Below are 12,813 nucleotides of genomic sequence, written 5' to 3'. Positions count from 1 at the left end.
ATATGTACTTCACGTTGCCTACATTATATCATAATTTTTAAGCATGGTAAACTGCAGCAATAGTTGCTATCAAAATGGATGGCAACCTACTTTCTTGTGGTGCTATCGTCACTTGTTTTAAGCCTGTTCTACGCAAAATACCTACTCCACCACTCAGACAGCTGACAATCATGACTCAGTTCTAAAGAATTATGGTATATGTTTACCTTGACTTTAGCCCACAAAGAGAAATTTCACTTTCTCTCTCTGTCTGTACTGACCATAACTACTGTTATCTGTCTGGCTAATGGGAGCGTGAATTACAGTAAGAAAGACAGAAGGAGGGACAAAAAACATGACCAAAAAGACTAAAAGATGAAATTAGATACTGCTCAGATTTTCTGTGAATGTTACCATTTGTTTGGCCAATGCCTGAAATCTGGAAAAGCAAAAACACGGAAACCAGCTCTGTATTAATAAAAATAATTATTAATATTATTAATTAAATCCCAAGAGTGTGCACAACATTATAGTTACAATAGAAAACAAGATGCATTGCCCTGAAGCACTTAATCTCCAGGGTTGCTCCTGCCTCCACTGGAATCAGTGACAGAACTCCCACAGATTTTAATTGGAGCAGGATCAGGCCATTTGAAAGAAGCATACAACATAGGTATCACATATCATTCTAATATGAAAGAATATTGCAATGCATTACACTGCCATCTCATGAGGGTTTGGAACATTCTGCTGTAATGAATAATAATTGAAGAAATTACACTCTGTCAATATATCTGATAAGGTCAACTTAAAAACAGGACCTGATGCAGCACTGCAGTAGTGCAGCTTTAAACTGGTGTGATTCAATTAAACATAAAGGAGGTATACTGGCATAAAACTGAAGTGATGTAGTGTGAACGAGATCCTATATTAATATATGACTGGGAAAAATTCAACTCTTCTTACTGATGTGAGTTATCTCTGTGACTTCACTAAAATTACTCAAGTGAGTAAGGTGAGCAGGCTTTGGCCATTTATTTAATAATACCATAATGTGGGTCTCAAATATAGAAATAGTATGAAACACAATCTATTAAATCAAAGCAGGAATTCCTAATAGGATAGATTGGGAGGGCTTACATTGAATCAGATTTCAACAAAATGATTTCCTGATTGAAAGCAGATCTCATGAAAAGCTAGCAAAACTGAATACAGGCTGTTCTGATAAACTCCCTCAGAACTACTGTCATTTGTTGGAATTTGTAAACTGGTAGTTTTGGCCAATGTTGTCTGGCATCAAGATATATTCATAGAGAGAACTTTTTGCCCAAGTACTTAATAGCTAGAATTCAAATTGAACAGTTCTTACCTGGAGATACAGGAATCAGAATCAAATCTGGACTTTGACTTCCTTCTCTCTACATAACAGATTAAACCAGAAAAATATATCCAAACCTCAAATTTGGATCTATATCCAAATCTTAACTGTCTCAAGTCCATCTCTAGTTTTAGCAAAATGAAACACTAAGGTTTAAAACAAAAAAGTCCTGCTCAGGCTATAACAAAGGCTCAAAGGCTTCTGTGTTAGACCAACCCCTGCTCACTTCAGTTCTATCTCCTTCTACCTACCAGTAAGCTTTTCCTAAAGAGTGTGGTTTAAGGGAGGCCAACACTATCAAACTTGAGAGCCTAAAGACAACTAAACCAGAACTCTAATATTCAGTAATGCTAAGCTGAATCTATGAAAATCAGACCACTTGTTTAGGCATCCAAGTTCAAGAACAATGGCTTTATTTCCCATGTGCTCATGATCTATAGCCCTGCCCCTTTATCCATATACTTTTTATATGTGCAGTAGACTTGAGCAGAACGTTAGTTTGCTGTAAGCCAGATCGACAGTAGTGCCTTTGCAGCCTGTCACAGGAAACCTTTCACAATCTATAGACAGACATCTCACCATACAATTTTTTAATTTTTTTTTTTTATTGGCCAGTATGCTCTTCTGTTTGAAAAGATTTGGAAAACTTGCCACTTTCATGATGGGCCCACCTAACTGTACTACAAGCAAGAGCAGCCCGGTCTGATGTAACATTCATAATCACTTTAATGTCTTATTACACACTGGACCTTTCCTGCAATAAATGCTTATGTGGTCCAATAAAGTATCCTGTACTTCAGAACCATCCATAGTTTAAAAAATAAATAAAAAGTGGAATGCTTCTAAAAGAAGCTGCACTAGTTATTCATGGCACATATATCACACTCACAACTCTGTGTATCTTTATAATTACAGTTTGGAAGTGCATTGCAGTAGGTTATATATAGTACAGATATTAGTATAAATTATCACCAATGTTCCTAATTCAAATACAAACACATATTCACTTAAGTATGTACTTTTCATGCCTATTCACTTCAGCAAGTACAATAATAATAATTCAATTAAAGCCACATAATAATTCAATTACAGTACACATTGATAAAAGTACATTTTCAAACTGAACTATTATATAGGAAAGTTGGTCTCGACTTTTCTGCCCCATTTGCAATACTGACCACATCACGCCTTAAGCGGGAGGGAGGAGGGGAGTTGTCTGGCTTGCAGGGGGAAGGGATATACCTCTTTAAGGGCAGAGGCACGCACATTGCTGCAGACAAAGAGCAGGTCAGTGTGAGGATGCTGACTCACCCCCTCCCTCCCAGATGACCAGAAGAGGGGGTGTTGGTGCAAGCTGGGTGGGAAAAGCTGGGCAGGGGACGCTCTCTTTTGCCCAGACCAAGCAAAGCAGCACCCAACCTGCCACCATTGAAAGTGACAAAATACCAGATGTGGTCAGGATCCGCTGTGGGCACTGCAGTAGCCACTCCTTTCTCGGAGGACTAGGAAGGGATTTTTCCCTCACTGCCAGATTGGCCAAGGAAGAGTGAGAGTTTTTTCACCTTCTCCACAGAGGTTTTGGGGGGTAGGACTTAGTTGGGGTAAGCATGGAAGAGAAATGGAAGGCTGTGATATTGCAACTCATTCTGTAAGCATGGGGCGGATGTCCAGTGCAAGGACTCTGTAGGGAAGAGATAGAGTTAACAGATAAATGGTTTGGTAAAGGATTTAAAGGAGGTGTTTGTTAAAGGAATGGAAACGGGGTTGTTTACGACCGGGTCATCAGGGAGCTAATCCCCCACCCTTTATAGCCCACCTTAACCCTCATTCGAGGGGTCAGGGAGATGCTAAGGTCCCAGCAGCAGGTTGGCTGGTGGACAAGGATGGAAAGGGGGAGGGAGGTTTGGAGCTGATGGAAGACCCCCGGGTAGATCTTGAAATGATCATGAAGTTACCTGCACTGTACACTTATCTGCCGAGTACTCCCAGACAGTAGTTAATAATAAAGTTGTGGCCTAATTAAACCATATTCAGTGTCTCCTGTCCTTCTTCCAGTATAGCCAGACAACAGACACTAGTGAAGCATACTGCCAAGTCTTTAACTAGAGGATACTTTCACTAAATCTATCTGTCTTCCTTGTTAACTAGAATATTTGCTTTAACTTCAAGCCAATCCCCAGTGAACTTCCAAGCAAATCAAGATGATCTGATGCAAAACATAATAGCATGCATACCACCATCAACTGTTAAAGAGATGTTGTTGGCTTTTGTGAGTATACGCAAATTATTTGCATTTTAAGTATCTTAGACTGTAAGAATAGAGATTACATGCTAGATGATATATAATTGATCAAAAATCAGAAACATATATAATACACACACATTATCTTACTCCACCTAACTCTCTAGCATTGCCATATTAATTTATTTAAAATGTATTCTCAGCATGTTATATATTTTAACTCATTTTTTTATTAAAGCAAACACACGCACCCACACAAGCATGGGTCCAAACTGCAAAATTTGGATATAGAAGTTCAGGAACATTTAGATCTAGAATCGTTGTCTTTCTAATACAAATAAATCTTAAACCTAAAGTAGCTGAACCAAACATTTTTTTGTTTGGATACATCTGTAGATATGACGTGTGTAATTAATTGTTCAGTCAAAAATGCAATTCCATGGTGCATTTGATGATTTAGATACACAACAGCTTTAGTTCTCTGAGCCGACTAAAAATAGTGATTTTAATTTATTCCTGCTGCCTACAATTACTCACAACCATGTATTTTTAAATATTTCCAGTCTATAAAAATTACTAATTTTTTCCACTTCTGTTTATCTGCATTTAGACTTTGATTTGGATAAATTAAGCTCTCAAGTGTTCCTTGCTTTATGAAACTCTGCATGTTGTACACTTCAACACAAATAAATGACTTCTACCATTAGAGGTTTAAATAATGTAATGTATTTCATGCTCAGCCTGAAGCTGGATTCCAATGAAGTTGCTAATGCACGTAATGATTAAGTGTAACTCAAATACTAACTGTGTTGTTGAAAACATGACAGGCAATAATTTGGTCTATTATATTCTGCCATTTAATTGCCTAGTACAGACATTCTCTGACACGTTATGAAGCAATGATTTACAATTATTCAAGCTGCAAAGGTCAGAAAGTGACATTATAATCATCTACACAGAGATCCCTTCTAATGCACAAAAACTAGGTAATACCACACAAAAATAGTTTTTCTGGAGTTGCAACTTTCTATTTAGGGTTTCTTAAAGCACACAAGAATAAATAGTTAATTTATAGTAGATTACAGCACCCCCGAAAACCCAATGTACATTTTCTCTGTTCCTATGGATAAGTTTAGAAACAAGCATGTTCTTCGCAAGGCTAAATGCAAGCAAGTACAGTAAATAACTACCCTGATGCTAAAACTACTCACTCAAAAATCTGGAGTTAGTGGAGAAAAAAAGTCTAACCAACCATTTATTTGCATTATGTCTGGTATCTTCTGACAGGTCAAAGTAGATCCCCATTAAGGCTACAGATAAATTAACACACCTGCTTTAGCTGCAAATATTTTCCTCAGATGATCAACTAATGTCATGAAAAAACTGGACTTTATACAGATTCTAAGACCACCAGACTATCTATAGCACCAATTATAGTGTCAAAATATAAACTGAAGTCATTTGCATCTTTAGGGCTTTTAAAACTCTTCTCAAAGTTGACTAATATTAGTATTTGAAAAGATAGTTGAACTTAGTAAATGGTTTATTCAACAACACATCTAACCATTTCTCCAAAGTTAAGTGAGAAAAGGAGCTTCAAAACATTTCTTGGAGGTGAGGAGTGGGAAGGAAATAAGAACCACAAGAAAGGGAAATCTGAGCAAAAAGTCAAGAAAATCAAGAAGGTTGTCTATGCCAAAATACACTGTCGCTTCTTAACGCAGTGGACTATTATATCTGGAATCAGTATAATGACAATATGAAGATAATAATACAGAAGTCTTTTTAACCGTGTGTGCATGCACTCACACATGGCTATGTGCATGTTTTAAATGTTAAAAATATCCCCAAAAACACAAACCTACCTGACACCAATTTTCTTCAGCAGATCCTTATTAAAAAGCCATATTGAAAGACAGAAAGACAGAGACAAAGAAGAAGCACTCTTAGTTTAAACATATTACTATACGCCCCCCCCTAAAAAAAATAAAATCTATTTCTGAAAGCAAAGGCAAGAGAAAAGTAGATGTATACGTTGCCTATAAATTCTGTTCAAAATCTGAAGTACAAGAACAATGTATTTTTCATTTTCTACCTGAGGCATAAAATTTGAAAAGCACATGATAAACATAAGCATGCCACTGGGCAAATGAAACAAAAATTCTAAATGCTGGGCAACCACTAAGATTTGCTAATCTAACTCAAGTGTCTCAGGCAAATTAATAGCCAGATTTTTTAAATTAACTGAGTAGCAGTTGACTAATCAGAAAATAGATACTACCCTCTCAAATTATGGATATATTTTCCAGTCGTGGATATGGGCAGAGGAAAACAATCACCACACATCTGCCGACAAGGAAATGAGGAGCAGTTGGTTTATTTCAAATGCTAAAAGATTAGTGTTGTCCAATTTCTCTGTCAAGGAGTTTCTGCTGTGCAGCTGAAAAAAAACTATACTTAAATTAAAAAAGAAAAATGGTTCTAGTTTTTCGAAAGGTAGGTAAATTACCTTTATGTGACATACGGTACATATAATATATTCTGAGCAATTGAAATGTTCAGACAAGACTAAAAGAATCAACGCTGGTTTGGCATATTTATTTTTACAAATATTTTAGTTTCCGATCCAAAAGGAAATTGTACTTCTTCAAAACAATCAAATGATCGCCTGAGACTACAATAAACCACAACCTAGCACTGACATTTCACCTTGAAAAGGCTCCTGAACAGGTTCAACAGCATTTGAAAAACAATTTATCGTCACAGCTAGCAGAGGGCTTATTCCTATGAATCCAAAAGTCAGAGAACAGAATATTAACTACTGCAGAAAAGAAAACATAGTGCAGGACCTTCTGTTTGTGACAAAATTACAGAGTTAATGTTCCTGAAAGATCACTTCACCTCTTAAAGCATGATTTTTAAAAAGGTAGAATTTATAGCAATTAAAGCTAATGAAGAAATGCAGCATGAGCTGCTTATGTTCAGGAACTAATAGGTCCACTGAGCATTTCTAAGATTATTTAGCCATCAATGATAATGAATTGACATTGTCAGTGGTGTTAATGTACCAATGCTCTGTAGTGTCACTAATCAGATAGCCAATCCTAGCAATTTTTTTATGTTGCTACTTTATTTTTTAGCCTACATACACTTCTATCCTTTCAATTAATACGGCAGAAATACAGCACAAGCTATTATACTTTTTTCCCCCCTTCTTCCACATTAAGGATGGCATATTCATTATTTGGTCTACAGTTCAAACGGCATTGGTCATACCTTATTCTTCTAATCCATTTTAATTCTTCAGGATTGTTAGCTTCAGTGTAAAGATGTCTTTTCCAATTAAACTAATGTTAATATATAACTGTTAAAATACATTTTTGGTGCATATCAAGTGTAATGTGAGGATTATTTAAACTGCAAAAGGACTAAACTGCACTATAAACCAGATTTTTGTGCGCAGAGGGTGGTGGTGGTGGCGGAGGATGTCTCTCTGGCTGGTTGTTTTATTATATATTAAATGCACAGATCCATGTTGTAAATGAAGATTAGTGGCATAACTCTATACAACAATATAAATATATAGCTATTTGGCTACCAGTATGACATTTCAACAACATGTAGTAAACAATTAGCATAGCAAAGTGACTAACAGACTTAATTCCATAGCTTAAGTCATACAAATATGTTTTGTTCTTGATAGTTGTATGTTTTCTGTTGCAGATTCTAAGACTAGTTTAGGTACCATGTCAATACTAAGTAGGACTGAGCTTTTGATATCAGAAAATGTGCCAAATTCTCCTCACAATTAATTTCTTCTCTGTAGGGGATACGAACTTAATAATTTGGTGATTACAAAAGCTATGTCTCTGTTGATAGGATAATTAAATAATATGCTAACTTTTCAATGTGAGTCAATAGGATGTTGAATTGTGAAGTAATAGACAAGTTTGTTGACAACTTCAAAGCAAAGTCTAAGCTTTGTTTTTTTTATTTTTTGTGCACCTGTATTTGTTAATCATCTTTCACACGAAAGATAATTAATTTATAGGGTAAAAACTGTTAACATGATTTTTTTAAATGCCTAAAAAGACGACTATTAAAATGCTCCATGTTGCACTTGACTCTTGTAGCTAATATAAGAAGTAACAAAAGTCATCCTACTACTGATCTTCTGTGGACTTACGGACAAACTTCATATAAATTTACTTCACATTTAAATAACTCAATCATCAATTACCCCAATTGAATAAAATCACCCAAAGTATCTAACAACATTCCTTGCAAAATTATTTTAAAATAGATAGATAAATCAGTGAAAATCACTCAGCTGCATTTTCAGCTGAAGTTTCACTTGTCCTTTGAAATGTAAAACTCACTTTGTCCTGCAATAAATATGTATTGCAAATGTTGACTATAAGAACCTCCTGCTGAATAATATCCCTAACATCACACCATACCATTCATGTGTGCAGTGCATTATCTAATTGAACCTATGCTGTTTTACACATTAGCCATAAGACCTCTACAGCAGGTTACACAGGTTTGCATAAAGTGTTTTTATATGATGCATATATTAGTTAATTCTCTCGCATAATAACATTAAAATATATTTTTAATCAGAAGTAGGGTATTAAAATTCTACTTTGAATGTCCTATGATGTACCATATATGCCATGGCATTTTAAAACCTTTTAAACATTTCTGCTAAATTAATTAGTTTTGCATTAAGGAGTCTCAATGCCTCCTATTAAATGCAACACATTTGAAGGACAATTAAACATTACGAATGATCCTTCTGAAGAAATAACCATTAAGAAAGAAAGAAAAACAGGAATTTTTGTAACAAACAAGAACACAAACATCTATTAAATACTTGAATTTTTTAAAAAACATATTAGGCATGTAATATTTTATATCCAGTTGTCTGAAAGTCAGTCTTCTGTTTTGTTTTCCTAAGGAATGAAATCCCTAATAGAGCCCACAGATCTGTTAATGGAACTAAAATTATAACAGGACTGGGGAGGGACACACCACATATACACAGAATAAAGTCTGTATTATATATTTTTTATGTCTTTAAATGGAATTTACAGTTCTCCCTGGCAATGTGAATGAACATCCTATAATTTAGTCAATTTACAGATTACAGGTTCAAATTGACCTTGTAGCCCGTAAAATTGCTCATCTTCAGTGCAGGATTAGAAGTGGGAAAAGAATGTCATAACTGTATTTAAGGAATTTACCATAACAATGGAAAGGAGGATATGCATGCATAATTTTAGCCACTCTTGCTCACATCACAGTTTTGAATTCTGAAACAATGCATATCCTGCACTCTTCTCCTGGTTAACCATCGTAGAAACTGTTTCAATTTACTCACCCACAGACATGACACTTGTATTCCCTCATCCCAAGGTGCCTCTTGACATGGTTTCTGGCATCTCCGAGCTGAGCTGTTGCAAAGTGGCATATCTTGCACTTGAATGGCTTTGATCCTAAGTAAAATTTAGCATAAGATACGAGTTGAATTAGAATAACATATTACTCATGGTTAAAGAAATAAAAATTCCTTAGAAAAAATAACCTTTAAAAAATATATCCCACATTTACCGTTTAAGAATTTTGCCTTGCAAAAGAAGTTATTACATACACTTATTTATCACTCCAGGGATACAGCTATATACCATAGATTTCCCATTAAAGAGAGTTTCCTTAGGTTCACTGAAATGACATTCCTTAAGCCCACTGAAACTACTTTCAAACTGAACTTTTAATAACCATTTACTTTTTATAAAGAGTATTAAAACCAGAAGACGATATACTAGGACAATACCATTTAAATGAGGTGATCAAAGTTGTTCTACACCTTTCCCCATTTTCAAAATGGCTAAGTCAATTAATGGCCATAAAAAGTTTGGATGAAAGATGTAGACTTATAAATATCCTTGTTGTTAAAGTAAATATGTATGAACAGTTCATTTAATTTTATTATATTCCTCTGACTTTGAATAGATTTCACAGTAACATTGGTATTTCACATTTCTTCTGTCATACATAGAGAATGATTCATCACCTTGCTATTGTAATGACATGCAATGTATGACTATATAGTGGATAAAATATTATGCCTTTATGACTACTTTATGATCAAGAATTTATGCTTCTTCTGCAAACCTGAAGTATTGACATTTTGCTTATTATTTATTTTAAGAACAAACTTTATTATTAAATGGCCAGTGCAAACCAAGGAATTATAAAATTATTTTTCTAATGAAGTAGGAATGACCTATTCTTTTTGAACATATCAGGCCAGGAAAAGTCTGTATAGAAATAATGTATCTTAATTAACACTGACTCCCCAGTCAAGATGAGAAAGTTGCATTACTACTGCGGTATAATGGTTAAATGTGGCAGATGTCCATTCGGAGGTTACTAAGCAATGACACTTTATTTTAAAGTATGCTGTAACACTTTCCAATTTTCTAACAAGTAAATCCTTAAAATCAATAAATCAAAATAACAGAATTGCATTTAAAATTAATTATGTTTAGTATGTTGGTGACGTATGTCTTCCAATAGAGTTAAGCATAATCTGAAATATGTGATCTTTAATAAATACACAAAGACTGATATGAAAAATGTTATAGTATATCATATTTGATCAATGAACCTTTGTGCTGTGTCCTTGAAAATAGAATATCCTTCAAGAATACTTTGTTGAAATTGAGGATCTTAGTAAAAAATTTTAGAGTCTTAAATTTCAATTTAATTCCCAAAAGCTGACGAAAAATGAAGCATTTAATTTTAATCTTCTAACAGAAATAAAAAAGTCAACAGTACTAAGCACGGGCAGACAAGGTTGAATATTTCACAGTTCAGTGACAATGAAGCCAGATCTCTTAATACTTCCATTTCTACTGTTAGAAGTAGATGTAAAAAATATTTAGCACCTGAATGGTTATATCTAGTCAGCTTTATATGTTTAAATGTCAAAAGCAGGTTGAGACTGCAGCTAACAGCAATCACATTCTATCAATCACACTGAAAAACCCCAGTTTATTTAAATGATCCTGATAAAACTAAATTAAACATTAATTTGGTGACATTCCAAATCAACACTGTATTCTATAAAGGGACCCATGCAAATAAAATAAATTTGAATAGTGTTAATATACCTTCGCATTAAATAAAAAAATGTTAAAGTTGATGTTCTAACTTATGAGCTTCAAGACTAATTACACAATTAATAATATCAGGGCTATAGCCAGATATGATTAAAAAAAACCCTCTACCAGTAGTTATATTGCCATTTTATTTCATCGAATTCAAATATCCTATGGATTCAACCCTATGGTTTTTTTTTGTTTCTCTCTCACACAGATTAAATTGTAAATTTGTTCCTCTTTCTGTTACTGCAGGTGTCCCGCAGGGCTCTGAACAAGACCTTTGCTGTTTTCAATTTACATGACTCCTTTGTGAAAAACTATAGCTCAGTCCGGTCATAGTGTTCATTGCTACAGTGTGCTGACAATACATAAATGTATTTTTCTGTTGACTGCTCTCATCCAAAAATCACTGAGGCCTTGACAATTTTTTTCCTCACATACACAGCTGAATGTCTGCTAACATCTCCATTTAAACACCATGAAAATTCAAGTACTGGTAGGCTACAGCCAGTACTTATTGTCTGAAACTAAAACAGTAAAAGTTCTTTTAACTTGGTGGCACCGAATTTGGTCCAAAACCTATTCGGGTAGAACAAATCTATACATACATATTTCATACCTAACATATAGATTCATAAAGTCAAATCAATGGGACAAAACTCTGCATTTCCTAAATGAGTACTTAAAAACAGTATTTTTGCCCAACCTAGATTTTTCTTGGCCATATTTTTATTATGTCAGTACTTTCTCTTGTTCTGTGAAATGAGACACATTGTTCATTGGCTTTACACTTAGTCCTTAATTAATTTCAAAACAGTCGTAATATCTTCATTTACAGCACCTTTCCAACCAAAGAGCTTTCATAAATACAGGGATCATACCACCCACAACCTGTGGTGTGGAAACATAGTAGCTATCGTGTGATAGCAACAGCATTCTTTAAAAGGGAAATGAAAATAAAATAGAAACTACAGAAAATGTAGAAGGCAGAATATAATGATTTGTGGTGCAATCTCACCAGACCACTGGAGTTAATAACCTTAATTCTGGTGAAAGGAATCATAGGTCTCCAGTGACAAGAAATATTCAAAGCCTCAGTTCTAAGCCTCCAAAAATGTCATTTTCAGTGCCGAAGTATTCACTAGCGCCATGCTGGATCACTGGTTCAGTATTAACATAGAGTGAGGAGTATCACCAGAGTGAGTTATCAAGACCATACTTTCTACAGTACTTAGGCTTTTGTGTGTGTGTGCCCTCCTTTATTTAGCTTGAGAAATCTGATGAAATCCCAAACAAAGATGACAGGGCTGCAGGTGATTTTTACCTCAGAAATTCTGATTGTTAATTAAGATTATAGGACCTCCTTGAATTGTAAGTAAAAAAGTCTTCCACCTTTACGATTCCTTTTGTTTTATTTTACACTTCCTCATTTTCACTTGTCAACATGTGATGGACTTGCTGGTTATCTCCTCTCTGGCATAACATCCCTTCTCATTTGCTATGTGAAAATCTCTTGAAATTAATTTAAGGCATTTTGAAAACACTCTGTATTCTACTATTTGGAATCATTAGTAATAGTTTTCCACCCTCCAAAAACATGCTACTAGATTCCAAATAGTCTAAAATATAGGGTTTTCAATGGGGGGGGGGGGCGCGCGGGGCATGGAGCGGGAGGAGAGTGTTCCTGAAGTAAGATTTAGCAAGAAGAGGAATAAGAAATCTGAAAACAACCAGTAACTCATCTCGTACGATACAGCTGGTGTTACAGTAGTGCAAGGTGAGATAGAGAAAAATATTGTACTTGTTTGTCCTGCTAGGTTTAACCGAGACAGAATATACAGTATACTACGGTAGGTTTCTTCCTCCTGCCACCATTCTTGCTTACCAAAAACCATTTTATTTCTTATCAATTGCTTTCATTGTGATAAAGATGGGAAGAAGAGGTTATATAAAACATACAGTAAATCACAAATATGAAAAGAGGGTTTGGAAGGGTAAGTTCTCTTCCAGTTAACTATTAATAAAAGTCCCAGCATAATTATTTC

General features: G+C 34.8%; 1 protein-coding gene across 1 annotated transcript in view; it reads right to left on the bottom strand.

Annotated features, from left to right (window-relative positions):
• Positions 1 to 12,813, bottom strand: part of ZNF407 (zinc finger protein 407) — a 462,307-nt gene that overhangs the window by 409,501 nt on the left and 39,993 nt on the right. The window contains exon 3 of the mRNA XM_084621975.1: positions 8,983 to 9,097. Within this exon, the coding sequence (XP_084478101.1) occupies positions 8,983 to 9,097 (115 nt within the window). The remainder of the gene's footprint in view (positions 1 to 8,982; positions 9,098 to 12,813) is intronic.

This window comes from Lepidochelys olivacea (assembly GCF_965140295.1).
Source record: "Lepidochelys olivacea isolate rLepOli2 genome assembly, chromosome: 2".
In the NCBI taxonomy this organism is placed as follows: Eukaryota; Metazoa; Chordata; order Testudines; family Cheloniidae; genus Lepidochelys; species Lepidochelys olivacea.
Note: the sequence above shows the minus strand (reverse complement) of the source record. Positions and strands in the feature narration are given on the sequence as shown.